The sequence below is a fragment of the Rhamphochromis longiceps genome, linkage group LG2 (genome assembly GCF_057381845.1).
Source record: "Rhamphochromis longiceps isolate RC_006_pf linkage group LG2, R_longiceps_female_GT1.1, whole genome shotgun sequence".
Lineage (NCBI taxonomy): Eukaryota > Metazoa > Chordata > Actinopteri > Cichliformes > Cichlidae > Rhamphochromis > Rhamphochromis longiceps.
The window spans coordinates 13189710-13209565 of record NC_140558.1 but is presented as its reverse complement, the minus strand read 5'-3'; the positions used below and the strand labels follow the sequence as shown (position 1 = coordinate 13209565).

The 19856-nt window shown below is 42.2% G+C and overlaps 1 protein-coding gene across 4 annotated transcripts; it reads left to right on the top strand.

Moving 5' to 3' along the window:
* Nucleotides 1-1468: 1468 nt before the first annotated feature.
* Nucleotides 1469-19601, top strand: pcdh12 (protocadherin 12). Of its 4 annotated transcripts, none has more exons than XM_085417879.1 (6): nucleotides 1469-1580; nucleotides 1859-4810; nucleotides 8912-9000; nucleotides 12169-12320; nucleotides 17659-17823; nucleotides 18012-19601. In XM_085417879.1, the coding sequence occupies exons 2-6, from the start codon at nucleotides 1958-1960 to the stop codon at nucleotides 18248-18250; spliced, it is 3498 nt and encodes a 1165-aa protein (XP_085274005.1). In that variant the 5' UTR covers nucleotides 1469-1580; nucleotides 1859-1957; the 3' UTR covers nucleotides 18251-19601. The 4 variants fall into 4 exon arrangements, with proteins under 4 accessions (XP_085274005.1, XP_085273990.1, XP_085273999.1 ...); XM_085417864.1 differs by having other exon boundaries at nucleotides 8909-9000; nucleotides 18012-19600; XM_085417873.1 differs by having other exon boundaries at nucleotides 1524-1574; nucleotides 8909-9000; nucleotides 18012-19600.
* Nucleotides 19602-19856: the final 255 nt, after the last annotated feature.

Here is a 19856-nt window from a genome sequence, read left to right as displayed (position 1 = left end):
CAGTTTCACCTGAGTTCTTAACCCCAATAAGAACTGATGGAGAAAGTAATCTGATCCTTTGAGTAAACACTCTAAACCACAGAACTATTTTTTTCCAAAGTGCATCTAATGATTTGTAATTATTGTAGCTTCTTTACCTTTCAAAATAAAACACCCTGAGATAAGACACCCTCTTGTTGTGATTTGGTACTATATAAATTAAACAGAACTGAATCTGAAATGAAACGATCTCCTTATGATGTCAGTGAACTGGACGGTTGTTTGGAGATTTCACATCACTGCTGATTACTTTCAGCTTTTTAAAATCACTCATGTTGTTGGCTGTTCAGCAAATTACATGTTTTGCTTTTACACTTTAGTTACAACTTTATTTAAAAAAAAGTCAGTTGCTTTGTGCTTTGCTTTCATTTCGGGCAAACTAATCTGTGGATCCTATGTGTGACTATGAGTTCCATAAATTATCTCTGATATATGTTTCTGAACAGGACTCTCAGCTCTGTCGTCTTGCATTTCTTTGATTTCATCAGTCATCCATCTTCCTCTCAGTCTTTCACTGGCAGGTGACAGCACTGATGGTTTTAGGCTTCGAATAGTCCCCCTCTGTCTGAGCCAAAGGAAAGCGATATGCTTGAACCTTCCTTGGCATAATTCTGTGTGTCTGCAGGATATTCTGAGGACATGCTGGAAAAACATTAAACTACAAGACTATTCTACTCTTTTTACTTTAAATTCTGAACTAAATAAAATTCAATTCTAAATTGACATGAACTGACTTTTTTTCAAAGCATTCAACTCCTCTCACTGATAAACAAACCTTTAAGTGCAAAGGAATGAGCGAAATGTGTTTGCCATGGCTTTCTGGAAATGTTTTGACCTCATGTGGCAGTGTGGTTGAAGATGAAACTCTCTGTAATTATATTTGGGAGAAGGCTGGAATGTGGGTTTGTCACATTAAGGACAGGCTTCTGGATTTTGAGCATTTACTTCATAGCTGGCGAACTCTTCAAGGATTGCTTTTCCAGGAGGTAATAAAACAATGTTGCATATTTCCAAATACATAAAACAAAGACTACTGTTCAAAGAGGGGGAAAGTCATCACTGTGTTCAGGCAGACTGCGCAGTAATAATACACTTTTAATAGCATGAACAATAAGCCTGTGTGTTATGGTTTATCTGTGTTTGTATTCTTGTGTCAGATATAGATCACTGTGATGAAGCTCGGGTATATATCCTGCAGCCAGTTATCTTCCCACTGGTATACAACAAAATTTCCAAGTGATTTAAGGTCCCACACTGCAGGTTGTGATGAAATGCAGACCAATGGGGGGGTAAGTGACAGAGAGGCAGTGTCATATTTCTCTGAAGGCACTCCAGAGTTGAGCTGAGTTTGTTCGGTACAGGGGAGAGCGTCTCTTTTGTGTTCAGTCTGGACTCATTTACATATGACCCTCCTCCTGCTCTTGGATTGGCTGGTGCCCTTCTAGCATGTGGAAACCCACTTCCAAGCTTTCTCAGTTGGAACCAAACTTTACAGAGTCAAGGAGGATGAAGTGAGAGGCTGGAAGCCAGCAGCTGTATGTGTGAGTAACAACAGCAGGCAGACGTGAGGGAAGAAAAGAGAGGATGATATCTTAATTGTAGGCTTCTATAATTGTATCCTGACCATGTTGGATTTTTTTTTTCTAGGTATTTGTGTTTGAAAACCATCAGTTTTTCTTAACTTTGTTGACTTGGTCGTGGTGGTTAGTTTGGGAGAAATGTGAATTTTATCATTTTATCTGACAGCAGAGAGAGTCACAAAATAATTTCACTTAACAGTCTTTCGATTTTAAAATATCTCTTATTTGTTTCTTTACAGGTCAGCGCATGGATTCTTAGAGATGTCTGTTTAATTAGTCTTTCACAGAAAAAAACAAACCTTTTTTTAGACAGCAGCTAACTATTACTTTATATCATCATGCTGCTCGCTCTGCTTCTCGTTGCGAGTCTTTGCTCCAAGACCCTCTCCTCACATTGCTCATCAACAACTATTCAGTACCAGGTTTCGGAGGAGCAGCCGGCGGGAACCCGGGTCAGCTGTCTGGCGGATGACCTGCGGCAGAGGGACGAAGGCGGATCTCTGGAGGATTTCCAGGTGGTGGAGCAGGGAAAAGCCCTTCCTTTTTCTGTCACCACTCGAGATGGGGTTGTCTCCACCCAGGGCCGATTGGACAGGGAGGAGTTGTGCCGAGGGACTGACCTGTGTGAGGTGGCGTTTAGTGTCCTCTACAGGAAACGAGGTGCTGTGAAGTGCCTGCGGGTTCACGTGAAAGTAATGGACTTAAATGACCACAGTCCCAGCTTCCCCAATACTTTGCAAGAAGTGGAGATCTCAGAAACTGCTAGCCTTGGGAAGCGAATCCCATTGGACTGGGCAGTGGATCCTGATGCAGGTTCCAACAGCCTCCAGACCTACTCACTGTCTGTCAACCAGCACTTTGATCTCGATGTGACAGTTGGTCCTGGTGGGACGAAACAGGCAGAGCTGGTGGTTGTCAAAGAATTAGACAGGGAAATTCAGGCTTCCTTTGATCTTACCCTTGTGGCGTGGGATAAAGGGAATCCACCCAGATCTGGGAGCACATTAGTCCGTGTTAGTATTCAGGACTCAAATGATAACAGCCCCACATTTGAGGACAGCAATCCAACTGTGTCATTACCAGAGGACACAGCACTCGGGACTACTGTGATCAAGCTCAAGGCCACTGATCCAGACCAGGGAGCCAATGGGGAGGTTGAGTACTCATTTAGTAAGCACACACATCCAGAAGTTCAAAGGCTCTTCTATGTGGACCCACAAACGGGAGAAGTGAGTATCAGGGCACCATTGGATTACGAGGCCCAGTCTTCTTACGAAGTAATTGTACAGGCCAGCGATCATGGGCCAAATGCGATCCCCTCTTACTGCAGATTGCACGTCAAACTCATAGATATTAATGATAATGCACCGAGGATACGCCTGACCTGGACCCCAGCCAGCTCGCAGGTTATAACTGTGCTGGAAGGAGCTCCAGAGGATACTCTCCTTGCTGTGGTGACGGTCTCTGATGCAGATTCAGGAAGAAATGGAAATGTGACTGCACAGATTCAACAAGGCTCAGGCCCTTTCCGACTTAAAAAGATGCACGGCAACGACTACATGATTGTCACCAGCGGCTCCCTGGATCGTGAGAAGGTTATGCAGTATAATATCACGCTCTTTGCCCGGGATAGCGGAAACCCCTTACTTTCTTATGTCGAACATCTACCTGTCTATGTTCTGGATGAGAATGACAATGCCCCAGTATTTTCGATCCCCATCTACAGAGCTTCGTTCAAGGAGAACAACATGACAGGCTACCACATTCTCAAAGTCGAAGCCCATGATGAGGACCTGGAGCTCAGCGGAAAAGTCTCCTACTCCATTGTTGAGGAAACTAAAACGCAGACTTTCTCAATTCACCCCAAAACTGGTGTCATAAGTGTCCAGCAACCTTTAGACTACGAGGCATTCAAGAACTACTCTTTCATTGTGGAAGCCGTTGATCATGGACATCCACCACTCACAAGCACAGCTAGAGTACATATTGACATAGAAGATGTAAATGACAACTTCCCGGTCATCAAGGAGCCAAAACCAAGAAAAGGTGTAGCATCTCTCAGTGTACCCGTTGATGCATACAGAGGTGAGATTGTGACAGAGTTGGGGAATGCCATCAAAGAGGAAGCCACCAATGTGGCAACTGATCACTCAGTCAGAGAGGGGCTTGGATTTCTCGCATCAACAATCAAAGCAGAAGACCAGGACACGGGACTCAATGGGAAACTCCAGTACCTCATTACTGATGGAAACCCGTCTGAGCTCTTTTGGCTGAATAACACCTCAGGCCAGCTGTTTGTTAATACCACTAATGCTACCGAACTCATTGGGAAAATCTTTAAGGTGGACATCACTGTTTCTGACATGGGCACTCCGAGGTTGGCTACTAAGGCAACTCTGGAGGTGACTTTCATAAACCTCAAGGACCATCTAAAGAACTCATCACCTGGAAACCGTGGACAGCTCAGCTTCACTATGATGATGGCAATCTGCCTCGGTGCTACATGCCTGCTTCTTCTATTGGCCATCGCTTTGGTGACAACATTTTGCCGCCCTGAGAAAAGGGACAACCGGGCCTACAACTGCAGACAGGCTGAATCGACCTACACCCGCCATCCTCGGCGCCCACAGAAGAACATCAGAAAATCTGACATCCAGTTAATTCCCGTAATCCGAGGAAGAAAGGAAGACCTCCCTGAGGACGATGGTGAAGCCCAGCCACTAACTCCACCTCCAGCCTCAGATGATCAGCAGATTGAGAGTCACTATAGCTTAATGCCATCAGTTATGAATGCAAGCTTCCATTCCCAAGGCTATCTAGAAGAGGATGTCACTCAGCCCAACACCCATCACTGCAGAACACTTAGGAAACCTGGAAACATTGAACTTGATGGAACCTTACCTTCATCTCCAGCAACATCATACCGGACTCTTCACAAATCCAGAAACACTTCATCCTCTTCCTCAGTCTCACATTCCAGCACCTTAAAGAGGCCGAAGAACTCTGAAGGAGAGGAAACGGTTTCACAATATTCATCAGCATCTGTGGCAACTCTCAGGAGGCCAAAGACCTCGGATGGACATGGAGCACGTGATGCAGCTCACCGGCAGATCCTTCGAAACCTGGTCCGTCTTTCCATGGCTGCTTTTGGAGACTCCATTGAGCTTTCTTCAGCTTCTCCAGAGGTGCAGGTGAGTTTTCTTCTTTTACTTATTCCATAATATTTAACAAGACTTAATCTTATTGTTGTTTGTTTCTTATCTCTAAGGTAATGATCAGTGGCATTAATCTACAATTTTGGCCACTTGAATGTATTTATTAATTCAAGTCTTTGAAAATAAAATAAGTTTGGGTGTCTTTAATCAAGTAAACTGTTTTGTGTTTAAAAAGCCTTTACTCACCGGTATATACAACTAAACCTGCATAAAAAGACGAATTAAGGTCTCATTTGTGGAGAGATCTCTAAGTAAAATGAAGTCACACATGACTGATTTCAAACATTAAAACTATTTAAATTTGCTGCAAGAATGAAACTCATTACAACAAGCCACGTTCATTCCAAAACACAACTTTCCTGCAGGTTGAATTGACATATTTATCCATTTATCTGGTGTTAATGATTTCACTAAATCTGCATGATGATTTTTTAATGTGCTCTTATTTACATTCTCTTCTATAGCTTAAACATTAAGGATAATGTGCTGCTGCTGGCTCTCATCTAAATGCCATTTACTTAGGTCGAAAATGTGTGATCACATTTATTTCAACATGTGCTTACAGTTAGTGTTGGAGTAATTAAGTGTTCTCCTTTGAGGCTTGGAGATTAATCTGAAGTGAAGTCCATTAGAGAGTAGAGATTAAAAGCACCCCACACCTCCTCCACCACCACCACCACCACCACAGCAGCACACATACACAGAGCAGCTTCCCTTACAGTTTCCCAGCAGTCTTTGTGCTTTTTCAGCCTTCTGTATGATGACTTACTCAGACTGCCTGAAGGCTGGAGTCAGCCGAGACGTGTGAGTGTAGGGGAGAATAACCTGCTGATGGATCACTCTGAAACCAAAAAGTAGCACATTTATTCATGTGCTCATGTGTCACAGCCAAAAATCCCCCACGAGAAACCCCGACAGACTTTTAAACTAAATCTCACATATCAGATTCATATTGGAGGAAGGGCCGCTCCATGCTCTGTAGGACGTGGGCCAGAAGAGGAGTGTGTGAGGGAGGCTGGCTAAAATAAGCTGTCATGTGTTTATAGTGTAAGCTAACACTACTCTGACACGCTGCTTTGTCACTTTCAAATGGCTTAAAAAAAAAAAAAAACTTACAGAGAGCCTGTCTGCACAGGCCTAAAATAACTCAACAAACAGGATTTATTTCATGCAATAGTTTTTCTTATTTAAAAACCCCCCATTATATCTCATGCTGTGATGTTCTAGGTTGTGATCCTGAAACCAACTGAACATTAATTCACCAGTGAAAAATAGTTCAGACTGTTCACTCTTTCTCCTGATGACTGGCCTTTGTATGGCGGGTAGTTTCAGGATTCCTTCTTCACCATCTCCCAAAGGAAATATCTGGTTCCTTGGCTCCTAAATACGCCACTAGCTTTGTTTCCTGTTATGTCTGTTGTTTGGTGCTGAGTGAATAGCATACAGTGGATTTTTACAGCTTACTTTCAGCAGTTCCTTGAACCTATCAGTGAACATAGACAAGCAATGATAATTGGAATTATAAATAAACATCAGTTATATGTGCTTAAAATGTTACTCAGGAAATGTGGAGTTTCATTTTAACACTTCACGTGACCACAAGGGGATAAATTCTTCAGTATTTGGAGTTACAAGCACATTTTGAAAGCTTCATTTAATTTGTCCTTATTTGATTTTGTAGAGAGGATGCCACCAATTAATGGTGATAAAAAGAAAAGCCAGTTTATATTTTAGAAATGCTTTACAAGCGTCATAGTCATGGTGAATTTAACTTTCAGCTGTGGAAATGCTGCACTGTTAAAACAGATCTGCATTATTGAGGGAAAAAGTCGCTGCCAACGCCCTGCAGACAGAGAACAAAGACCTTGGCCGGGCCCGACATCCTCACGTGAATCCCATTAGAAACGGGAAGAGGCCTTTTTGGGTTCTGCCCAGTTCCTTTCCTTAACCCTCCCAGCCGGCCCAGTTGGCACTCCTTGGACTTCAGATATTTCTCTCCCACCTCGAGGTCACAGAGGAAGAGGCCTGCTCGACGCCTTGGAGGAGGGGGATTTACTGTTCACCTCCACCTCACAAAGACACACACACACACACACACACACACACACACACACACACACACACACACACACACACACACACACACACACACAAATGATCATCACTGTGCATACTTTGGAGTTCGTCCTGGAAGGAAACCAGCCAGAGAAGAATAGGCTTTTACGTAGAGACCATTTCCTGTCACTGTAGCAGAGTGCACGTGAAAAAACACACAAATGTCACGGCTAAAACAAAGTCATAAATTAGCATGCATGCACACACACACATTATTCACCTTGTACATGTGTGTGTGCTTCCTCCCTGGTGTGCAGTGTGTATCCGCTGTATAACAGAGTTGTCAGCAGAAAGCTCAGAGCAGTGAGACGGACTTGGCCGCTCAGTTCTCACACTGCAACACTAAAACAAAAATCACAAAGAGCACGAATTAATTTCCTTATGTCGCTCGTATCACGTGCACTTTTTGTTCAACCAGCAGAGAAACCCACTCACCTTAACAAGGCAGTTACATTGATTTATTATTGACTTCTTTCAAAGTTCAGCTGTTCATACATTTACTTATAAACTACTGAAGAGTAAAAACACTGGAGCTTCAGTTTAATCCTTTAAACATGAGCTGCTGCAACTCTGAAAGCAAAAGAAAAACCTTTTACTTAAAGTGATGTTTTGCATGTGATGGAGATACAGCGACTTATTAAATAATCCCACACGCACATGTTCCTTTCCCCTCAGTTACATCACAGTCTGTAGAAAATTTGTGAATCATATCGATTTGATTTGCAAACAAAATGTTTTCACTTTAGGAGTGAGATTATTCAGTGGACCTTCAGCAGGAAAAAAGCTCAGGAGATCCTCTGTGGATGCTTGTTCACTGTCATGGGTCTCTGAGTGTTAATCAGTTCAAAATGCCTGCAGTGAAAAGGGTCTGTTATCACTCGTTAGGCACTGATTTTTAACTCTGTGGTCAGTAAATGTGCAACAAAAAACAGCTTCAAGAATGCCATAAACCACAAACTTGCTGTGTGTGGCTGTGACTGCAGATGAGCTCGAATGTTTGAAAAAAATAAAAATCAGAGTGAGCCAAAGCAGACAGAAAGAGATTTAATGCATGAAAACCAGCTTATGTAGCAATCAGCTCAGTGGCTCCACTCTGTCTACCTCCTACACAAAACCAGGAAGAAAACAAAGAAAACGCAGAGTGGGAGGGATCATCACGTGTGACCAAAAAAAAATCAATGAAATGGCTTTTTAGCAAATTAAAATAAATTAAAAATAACCGCACTGGCCTGCTGACTTCTGCCCATGAAACTGCTTTGCTTGGGTGGTGATTTAGAGCAGCGGTCCCCAACCTTTTTTGCGCCACGGACCAGTTTATGCCCGCCAATATTTTCCCGGACCGGCCTTTAAGGTGTCGCGGATAAATACAACAAAATAAAACTAGTACCGGTACCGAAAAAAAGAAGATTTATTCATAACACACGTGAAAAGGCCCAGGAAAACCGAGTTAACGATAAAAACGATAACAAAATAACGCTGAAAACCAATAAAACCCCTGAAAACCATACATTTCACACCTGAGCCTCAACTCTCGCGGCCTGGTACCAAATGACTCTGGTCCGTGGCCCGGGGGTTGGGGACCGCTGATTTAGAGGTTTTGAGGTTCTACACCTCCAAACATGTTTCATCTACCTGTAGAAACCAAATTACACCCCGCTCTTCCAAACAGGCCCGATGAATAACCCACCAGCTTTCTGAGATATATATATATAATATTAATGTCTGACCCTGCACAAATATGTGTGCAGCATGTGTGTATTGAAATATAATGTGGCCAGTGCCTGACTTCTGGTAGAAGTACTCACTGTGAAGGAGTAACTCTGGTTTGCTGTCAGGTGAACCTCAGGTGAAGCTGGATAAACTGAAATGTGATGTCTGAAAATGTGCGTTTAACCCTTTTTTTCTCCTCTTGTTTCTCACCTTCATCTCTCCTCTCCCTCCATCTTTTCCTCCTTACAGCAGATCTCCCAGCTCCTCTCTCTCCTCCATCAGGGTCAGCTGCAGCCCAGAACGAACTTCCGTGGAAACAAATACTCTCACCGCAATGGCAGGTCAGTCTGACTTCTCCTCTCCATCCTCCTCCTCTGGAGTACAGACGCAGCAAATCAAAGCAAGGTCACAAACCTGCTTCTATCTGGCACAAAACCACGTTATACTCAAAATTTGCTCCAAATAGAAATACATTCACATTCTGTACCTATATGAATTTAAACTGCTTTTAAACTTCTGGAGCCTTAAAAATGGGAACGAAACTAGGATGGGGTGAAGTGTGATTAAAAAAAAAGGGTCAATCAGCTGGAAACAAGATTAGTGAAGAATCCACTCTTTAAGGTGACACAGAGTGCTCAGACTGAATGAAGTATTCATGTTTATTTGGTCATCATTTCATCAAAAAGAAACAAATAAGACTCAGTCCCCCCCCCCCCCCCCCCCCCCCCCCCACACACACACACACACACACACATTCCACACACACACACCTCCCGAAGAGTTTTAACTCTGATCAGATGCCAGCATGTTTTTAGTTTTAACTCTTTGTAGTCTATTCAGCTCATGATTTAAATTCAAACATGAGTAATGTTTTCTAGTAGAAGTGACTGCACAGTGGACATGCCAGGCACACTGTCTTCTTCAAAGTGTCTTTATTTCATCCTTTAAGGCTTCAATATTTGTTATTCTAGCTAAAAATGTGGCCGGACACTAACACGGGTCACCACAAGTCTCTTCCTGCTGCCCTGATAGGAACTGCACTTGCACACTGACTTAAAAAAAACAGACTGATATCCTGAAGGAAAGATCCCGATGTAGATGCAGAACTTGTTTTTCCTTTAATCAGAGGGTTGTTTAAGAGCCAGATGGCTGCTGGCTTCAGACTGTGATCACTGTTGCGCGCTCTGATGCAGTCTTCTTCTGATTGCAGAAATATGAGGGGGGGGGGGGGTCCCACCAAATTTAAGAACCTGCATATGTTATAATGATCAATCTGATCCACGTACAAACACGTGTTGTTGTTCTGTGGTTTTATTAAGTGAAACCCAGTGGTGAGGGTTAGAGATCACCACGCTGAGTATTTTATGGCTGCGCTACTTTGTGCACCAAACACCTGAGCTAAATCTAACTTGAAAAGTTTAAAATGAATTCAGATCTTTGTAGGTAGCCTAACAAAATTACTTCAACACCATGAAATGCGTATTAAGCATTGTCTGTGTTCAAATACTCTCTTTAATGGAAAAGTGAAAATACATCTCTTCAACCTGATTTAGACTAAAGAAGATTTTTCACCTCAGTTTAGTGTTTCAATGTCTAGCAAAGTGGCTGCCGTGAGGGACGCTCCTGGCTTTCATATAAATAAAATGCACTTGGGAATATGGGCAGCTCCTGACTCAATGTGGTTAGTGCATTATTCCAGCATCTGTGCCTTCATAGCAGTGACAGTAACGCCACACTGTTCAGCTGGAACTTTTGCTTTTGCTTAAAGTCGTGAAAGCTGCAGCTGACAAATGTCTTCCCTGGTGTTTCTGACCGACTGACCTGCTGTGACTGAAATAACAGCAACAGAAAAACAGGACACAAAGTCAGTGTCGCAGGAAGAGTGTCTCATAACCCCGCAGCGTGTGCGCCAGAGCAGACTGCAGCAGAGTGATTCAGAGGCTCTGACAGGAAGCAGGACTTCAGCATCACTGTTGCGCTCAGATAAGATCTGACATCACCTTGATACACACGGTGCACTGTTTCATCGCACTCACAAAACACACCTGAGTGTGCATAAATCCTGTGTGTGAGCTCACCTTTATCTGTGCGCTGGTTCCTGCCCGAGCCTGCTGCTCTGATGAGATGTGCTTACCAAAGGACTTGTCACCTGAAACCTCAGGAATTTTATCACCTTTTTAAAACCCTTAAAAACATCAGACCTCAGCTGTACTCTGGAGTTCTGTCTCCTGTGACTCACTGTATTTTAAGGAATATATGTTTTTAACTGGATATCAAAAACTCATTCTAACGCCTAGCAACATTTTCAAACTTGTCCATTTGTCTCCCAAAGATTTCTGATTTCTGCTTCCTACACAGCTCTGACACTCGCAGGGTGAGGTCACCTGTGGCTAACAGTTTGCAGTCAGCACTCAGCTCATTACCTCCACTAAGCAGGTTCTGTTTTTGGTAGCGTTAGAGTGTCGTAAACACGATAACTGAAAAAGTTTGGAGTGAATTCTGATAAACTCTGTAGGGCTGTAGAGTGAGGTCACCTAAACAATCATTAAAATTTGACATCCATCCACCTCAAGGTCAACTTCATGATTTATTGGTGGGAAAAGAATGTCTTAGAACTTAACCATGATTCATGACGTCAACAAATAGAAAGTACAGATTTATATTATAATGTCACATTTGACCTCTGACCTCTCTATCACATAGATTGATCTGAAGGTCAGACTGATAGTAATGCTATATAGAGCTATGGCCATATAAGGAATGATATATGGGAATTCTAAATATCACGTTACACTGACCTCTGAACTTTCCCTCAAGGTCAAATAAGGTCAAACTTTGTATTGGCAACAATTAGGAAATGGTTCTGACATATGAGAATCCTAAATATCACATTATAGTTTGCATCCAAACATCATGTGGACTCAAAGCAGAGCAGTGCTGCTTGGATGTGACTTTAATTAGCAGTCAGACTGTAACTGATATAAAACAGTGCTGCCGGCTTTAAAGTGTTTTAACCACATTATGTTTGCGATGCCTCTCACTGAGTTTGAGGATTGAATTGGATGTTTGTTTTTAAGCCTTGCATGGCCGTGCTCCTGCCAACTCAGCATGAGCCTCACTGTTACTGTGAGCTGGGGACTTCTAATCATCCCTAATGTATAGACTCATCACCAAAGATTTTATATGTTTATATTTCATGTTCTGGCTCTTATTAAGCATTAAGAATTGTTTTATTTTAAAAAATAAACAACCAAACCAGAGAAAAGGTAAATTGGGCAGATTCTGTTCTTAAATGAGTTTGGACTGCATACCCAACTACTTGTTTAACTTTGTATAAAGTGAATGCTCCCATTGCAATTTTAGATTAAAAAAAAAATATCTTTAATAGTTGAAACGTTTCTATCAAGAACTCTGTGACATCAAACTATCAGCTTAAACAGACACGCTGCCCAAAGTTAAACAGATACATGAACGGAGAGTTTGTGAGTCAAGTTCACGTTTGTCTGCAGGTATGGAGGTCAGGACTGTTCTGACTGGCAGAGCACCAAAGACAGTGGACATGGCGAGAGCGAGGCTGGAGATGTGGACTGGGAACCAGGAAGAGACTCACCGATAGACCCACAGCTGGAGGAAGGACTCAGCAACCTCCTCAACAATCCTGGTAAGCACACAACATCTGACAGACACCCGAGGTTAGCAATAATTCTTGGAAATTGGAAGTGAAATCCTATCTTAAATCAATGATATCGTCATCACCACTGAATGGGAAAGCACACGTTAAAGGATCATCAGAACTCTTAATCAGATTTCCACGTAGCATGGAAATGAACAGACGTCCAAGCAAAAGCAACCAGCTAACCCTCACCGACTCAACTGCAGTAAAATAATGATGTTTAACTCTTCAGCACTTGTAGATATTTTTAGTAATGAACTCAGGTTCCAGGTTTTTTGACCACAAAAGCTCATTCTTGTTCTTTTTTAGCTGATTTCTTTAGTTTAGCATGAGTAGCTGTAAGCATTGTTTGCATCCTCCCACCATAGAGGTCCATAAAATAAAACAGTGTGTCCTGACTCTGTGTGAAGGTTATTTGATGTTCAGGTTTGTTTGACTGATGGTTAGTCTATTTAAAGATCTACTGAAACTAAACTGGTGAATTTAGCTGGAACCTCCCGGTGAAGCTCTTTGATTTGTCGGATAAAAGCAGCCAAACTTTAACCCTGCAGCACACACACAGACTGATCACTCACAATGGACAGTCAAAGACAACTGTAGAAAACAGGATGAAAGCAGGAAATAACACAGTGGCAAGTTACATCCACATCCACCCACACACACTCCACTCAGGACGTCTTGCTGTGTTTTGAGATTGAATCTCTGATACACTCTTTTTTACATTCTTCTGCCGTAAGGAGACAGTTGTTTCCCCCGTAAACAAACAGCTGGTTTCATTACTTCGTGTTTGCAAAACGCAGTAATGATTGAGGGATAAGAAATGTCGATTGTCCAAAGTTTATCTAACATCTTGGGAATTCCTCAGCGGTATGAAAGCCAACACTCGCTTCATCCAGTGTCTGAGCGTGTACCGTAGGTGTGTTAAAAAGTTTCTTCCTGGCATTGTGGTGGTCACAGCTTGGAGGTGAGCAGAGGGGGTTACCGGCTGATGATGGAAGAACGAGCGTCACTTTATGATAGGACGAGAGCGCGGGAGAGAAACAAAAGAGCGAGTGGGAGTTTGTTGAGTTATGTATGTGCTTGACTCACCTTTCAGCCCGCAGGCTCCATCATCAGTGTAAGTCACACTGTGCTGCAGACAGCTCAGCTCTGAAGAAAGCTTCAGGGCAGCACATTCCTCTTTTTCCTGACCTGCACCTTTATGAATCACACACATAAATGCACGTCCCTTTGTTCATACCTGAGGATGATGTTATGGCTGCTGAGGGGAGAGAAGCTGTGCGTTTATGTTGGTTTGTCTTGTATTTTGTAGTTACTGGTTGCACTCATGGTAGATGAGCATACTGCTTCTGTGCTTTAACTAAAGAATCTTTATCAAAGTTTCCACTCTGAGGACTGACAATAACTTTGAGAGGAAAATATATATGAAAAGGAAAGCTCTTATTGTCATTTTTAGTGTAAAATAATTTAATGATGAACAGAATTTATGTTTGTGTATCCATAGCAGGGGTCTCAAACTCGCGGCCCGGGGGCCAATTGCGGTCCACGTCACCCCTAGATGCGGCCCGTATATTGCCATGAAGAAATATAATGCAATTTGTCCCTTGAAGTGACTTTTTTGTTGGGAAGGATTTGTTTGTTCTTGAGTGCAATGTTAAAATAAGTTCATTAAAAAGCCCAAAATGATTGAATATGAAGGCAACATGAGCAGAGAATACAAACATGCTGAGGGATTGGCTGTGTTAGTTCAGTGAGACATTTAAAAACTAATGTGTACATTTATGTCTGCACTTTTATTTTGTTAAATATGAACAGAATGATAGCAGAAGTGCTGCCATGTGTTTGGACAGAAAGAGGACCAATGTGGTCATTTGGTAGTTCAATGAAAGGCGTCAGTCAGTTAAAATCTGCATTCACGTTTGTAGTTTTGTCTTGTTATACAATATTTGAAATTAAACAAACAAACAAACAAGAAAACAGCCACAAAGATTTCTGAAAATTGTTTGTTGTTGTACTGCTTGAACACTGAAGTGTCCCTCCAATGAGATGACAGTACCAACAGTGGCCCACAGCTCATTGAAGTTTCAATCAGGTAGATTTTCTTCTTCCTCCTGTTAATATTAAAACACATTCAAAGGAAACACTGGCTTCCTTCGGTTCCTTTAGGCCAAGCCTATTCAAATGGCGGCCCGCGGGCCAAATGCGGCCCAGAAGCAACCTGCGAGTGGCCCTGCCTGTGGTCCTGGCAGAAACACAGAGAAAACGCAAAAAAATAATTCATTAATTAATTTTAAAAAAATTAAAAATTCCTACAGCGTAGTGTGGACTGTGAATGCAACACTCCTAGTAGCCTAGCAATATGTAACCCACAATGCACCGTGATGTAAACATATTAAACGATCATCATAATATATGATGCGACAACAGCATGTCTTTCTCACTCCAAAAGCGCAAAATTGACAATGAAAACTGTCGGTTTAACCCTGCCTGGACTGACAAATACTTATTCATTTTACCGAGTTTAATAATCTTACAACCGGAGTTGTACTACCATGGTGGGTCCTGTACAGCCCAAGAGAGAGCTGCAGCATCTTCCCTTCGTGTTTGCTTCTTGGCGAAGAACAAAAGGCCTTTCACAGATTCTGAAACAATGAAATACTGCATGCTGGCCGTGATGGATGCGGTGAAAAGTAAGTGTGACATCTGCTATTAAAAACGTACCCCTGTAGGACAGTTCAAATATTCGTAGAATTGAAGTTCTGGCGTCAGACGAGTTTGAAATGCTGTTAGATGACCTGAAGAAAACTGATGTAATGTCTATAGCAGGAGATCACAGACAGAACTGATAATGCACAGTTGTGCGCATATGTCCGTTTTTTGGATGGGAAATTGCTCGGTTTACTACCGTTAGAGGGACACACAGCTGGCGAAATAATGTTTGAGAAGATTTAAGCTTTTTGAGGAAAATGGTCTGGATATGAAGCGTGTCTGTATACTTGTGACCGATGGGGCTCCATCCATGGCAGGAAAAGTGAGTGGTCAGCGAAATATTTATTTTAATTTGAAAGGGAATTATCAAAATGTTTTTTGTTATTATTATTATTATTTCAAATGTGCAAAAAATAGTTTAGTTATAGCTCCCTTTTTTTTTTTTTTTTTTAAAAATGGACCTTTTGGTGTGCATTTGTGAGAGGTCACCACCAGATTTATAGGGGAAAAGGAATAAAAAAAATACTTGTTTTTCAGTACAGTTGTGTGGGTTTGAAATTGATCATGATCTGCTGCTTACTGGCTTCAAAAAAAATATCTGGCCCAGATAAATTCCTCGGTTTGAAAATCTGGCCCAACTAACTTTGTAGTTGAATAGGCATGCTTTAGGCTCTCCTGTTTAGGGGTCAAAAGCACCTTCTGGTTATTATAAAAAAAATGATATAATGACTAATGAGCCAGGCACTGCTTGGCTTCCTGCTCCGGTGATTGGTTTCTCCACCTTGAGTCTCTCATGTTTCACCCACCTCTCTTGTGAATTGACTCTGTTTTCTGTCTCTGTTAGAACAGCTGCTTCCCCCCCCCCCCCCCCGAGTGTTTGGTTTCTTTGTATTTGGTATTTATGAGTTCATGGATTTTACAACGCTCTGCTTTTGCATCCTGGCCAGCATTGTTGTGAGTTTATGGAGCTCACAGCACAAACAAAACAGTTGTAAAAAACAGTTTTTGATTTGCAGTTTTTTGTGTCCACTGACACAAACTGGCACATTCTTCATGACATCCAGCACAGATTGTAATATATTACAGTAGGAAGTATATTGTGTGCTTGCAATGCATTCAGCGCCAGTAGGGGAGAATAACTTTGGTTATAAAACTAGTTTCAGCTGCAGCACATCTATCCAAGTAATGGATATTTAATTCATAACATATTTTAAAAAATACAAAAGAAGTGTGAAAATCTGAGACATGCACGTCTCTGGTCTCAACTATCAACCCCTGCGGCCTTTTTTACCCTGTTAAACAGAGAAAACAAATTTTTTTTCTTTGTGTATGTGGACACAAACGAGTCTCTATGAGACCTGTTACTTCCACTGCTGACTCCTGTTTCACAGGTAAAGAAGATACAGGCTAAGAAGGCCTCGCTGTTTTTCGACGAGAGCTCAGTGTTTAAAGCTTCCTATTGGAGGAGAAACCCTGAAAGACTTGTTCAGATTAAATAAAGTATAAAGATGGATTCAAATTACAGGCAGAACACTTGGATAAACAGGAAGATGATCTGAAACTCGACACGTTTAGTAATTTTGAGGATTTTGAGTTTGGGTGCTCTGTGGTGAAATACTCCTAAAACAAAGAGAGGAAAGGGGGTGGACGGTGGGTGATTTGGGGGCGGTCTTTACCATTCTGCATGTAAGCACTAGTGTGTGTTTGTGGTGGTACATTTAATCCTCCATCTGGTTGCGGTTAGATGAAAGAGACCAAGCTCGTCCGCAGGCTGATTCTCACAGTTTCTGCTTTTTAGTCCACGACGGCTGCAGATACAGTCTGGGAGTACATGTATGTTCTTATAGAATTGACTGGCACATTATCCAACATCAGGAATATGACAAATGAGCAGCTTCCTATAGCAGGTCTCCAGATGTGCACTGACAAATGCTGTTAATGAGAAAATAAACTGGTGTTTCTGCTCATCCCGTCACTCTGCCAAAGTTTTCCACAATCCTGCTCGTACTTGAGCTTATCCAGGTTTTGGCTGTAAAGATCTTTTATGTTTTACGTTAAATTAGGGTCAAGAAAAACTTTATTAGTGCTGGTGTGAAATCAGGTTTTTACAACAACATCTGATAAAAACACAAGCAGGAAGCGCACAACATCAACAGGATGTTGTCAGGGTGAGGAACAGGATGAGGAGTATATCTCTGTGTTTTCCCCTCACACTCTGTCCAGCAGACAGTGTATTTACAGTAGATGAATAAATGAAGTCAGACATGTAATCATGTTGAATGTTTGAGTGAAAACACACAAACCAAGGTTAGAGCTCCGAGACACACCCGACATTTACGCCTCTGACATCGACTCGCCCGCCAGGCAGCCGGTAGGGCCGGGAGGAGTTTTGTGTCAGCGTGGACGTGATCGTCGGCATACGGTCCAAGCATGCAGGATGCAACTGATGGAAGAAGAAAAAAAAACTTGTTTATAGCCGCCAGATAAAGCCACTGTGTCATTTCCTTCTTCTTGTGCATCCTTCATGTCTGCCCTCACCTGTGAGATATATTATAATATTACACTATAAATAACCTGAGATGGTTTGAGGACAAAGCTATCGCTTCTCTTTCTGCAGATGATGTTTTCTCAGAGGTCAGTGACCCTTCCTGGATGGCCAGACTCTCCCTCCCACTCACCAGCGATTACCATGACAACGTGTTTGTCCCCAACAGCCCTCCATCCCCCGAAAGTGAGACCCTTCCTCGGGATGGCCTGGAATCTTCATCCTTCTCCACGTTTGGTAAAGTTTGCATTTAAATTTATTTTACTCTTTTTTTTCCCTCAAGTTGAAATATTATCCTGAAAATAAAAAGATAATAGTTGATTATCATTGAAGATCGTGTTGATCATGTTCACTTGAACCAGAAGCGGGATTTATAAAAAGACGAACAGAAATCTGGAGTTTCTGACTCTTTGTGTTCTCCTCAGGTAAAACCCCAGAGAAGGACGGCCCACTGGGCGGAGCTCTGCTATCTGAGGTGAGCACGCTGTTCGAGATGCTGATGACGCAGAAGGCCGATGCCCACCCCGGCCCTCGGCCTGACGTCCTGTACCGGCTGTCGGCGGCGTACCGTCGCTCTCTGGGCCTGGACGGTGGAGCCGCTGGCAACGCAGCCAAAAACTCTGCGAGATCTGGGCCTTCCGCACCCTCAGGACTTTGTCAATAACCGTAGCATGTGTTCACTGAAGACTGGAACAGACTGGCAACTGTGCAACAGACAGTGTTTTTCAGGTGTCTGTTTTTGTGGAGGATTTTAGAGGCATTCAGTCACAGAAACATAATTCAGGCATGTGCAACAGTAAATAACACCACAGTGGATCTGTGATGGATTTAATTAACATACACTCGGCCCTCACACTCCCCTCAGCCAGCAGCACTCTTCCCTTTCCTCTGCTTGACTAGTTTGTGCACTTAACCATCTCCCACTGGCTGGAAATGAGCTTATTTATTTTACAAACCAGACTGAAGACAGCACCACAAAGATAACACGTTAATCAGAGTAAAATACATTTATCCTATAAGCATGTTTAAAGCATTGCCAGAGACCAGAGAAATGACATGAAATAAATATTACATTTTTTGTTTTAATGAAATCATCATATGGTGGGACAACCTCCATGATTCTAGTTCCCAGTTCTGTACAGTACAACTATAATGAGCTGCCAGGATGTTAAAAGAAAACAATACTAGGAAATGTAACTCAGGAAATAAACTACCTCTCTGATGCTAAACACAACCACAAACTACAGACAAGAGGAGCAGGAAGACAGAGCCTCCAACATTTGAAATCATATATAGGTGCAGCTTCGCCTCAGTCCTCTCTGCCCTATAATGAACGTGGATTCAGGACTTTATGTTTTCACCAGTTTACCAGTCACCAGTTTCCACTTCACATTCTTCCTCTACAGGCTGCACTATTGGACACAACATCATGCTGATGTGTAGTTTTTAAGATAAAATATAGACGTTATGCTTGGGGTCAGGGTTTAGACAGGTGCACAGACTGAAGATCAGCTCAGATTTTGTTCAACTGGTGCTACAGTATCAGATTTTTTCAAAAATTCACCCGTGCGTTGTGATGTCAGGTTTTAAAATACGTGCAGGGAAAACACAGCCAAAGTGGACCTGAAGACTTCAGCATCTCCATTGTCCTTAACTCGGACACAGGCAGTAACCTGATGACCTCCTTCTGTCAGGACCTAATAAACCCTGTTGTTGTTCAGGGTTTGGCTGGCAGAAGGCGAACCAGTGACTGGGAGGAAATGTCGCTTTGTCCTTTTGTTTTTCCTCAAGAATGAACTAAACATCACGCTGAATGTCAGACTGAACTTCCTCCTCAAAGTAAGCCAGCAAACTGCTTCAGTCCTTTAACCTCTGGCTTAAAACGCTTCTGAAAGTTGTCTCACTATGTAGCAGATTTTATCCATTTAACAGCCAGCACTGTGTATATAGTTTTACTTTTGTAATATGAACTTTTTCAATAAAATGTGCATCATATTTAAACTTGTGGATCTTTATGAACACAACCTCTATGTGCACTTAAGAGCTTCACTGTTCTTTGTATATTTTCAGGTCGTTCCTTTGCACAATTGTTTACACTCATCCAGCTGTTCAAACATCTGCTTCCATTAAGCAGATTTTCTTAATTTTTTATTTAAGACGATGATGATTACTACACACTAAAGCCACCACGCAAACAGTCTGTGTGGACTTTGATTGCTCAGATGTTTTCTTTGTGCAGAGCACCCTCTGCAGCCTCAAAGAAACAGTTA

Excerpts from the sequence above, each read along its gene's own strand:
- pcdh12 (XM_085417864.1), top strand. The coding sequence starts at position 1,958 with ATGCTGCTCGCTCTGCTTCTCGTTGCGAGTCTTTGCTCCAAGACCCTC. Across the intron at positions 4,811-8,908 it reads CAGCTTCTCCAGAGGTGCAG|CAGATCTCCCAGCTCCTCTC; the intron begins GTGAGTTTTCTT and ends TCCTCCTTACAG. Across the intron at positions 12,321-17,658 it reads CAACCTCCTCAACAATCCTG|ATGATGTTTTCTCAGAGGTC; the intron begins GTAAGCACACAA and ends CTCTTTCTGCAG.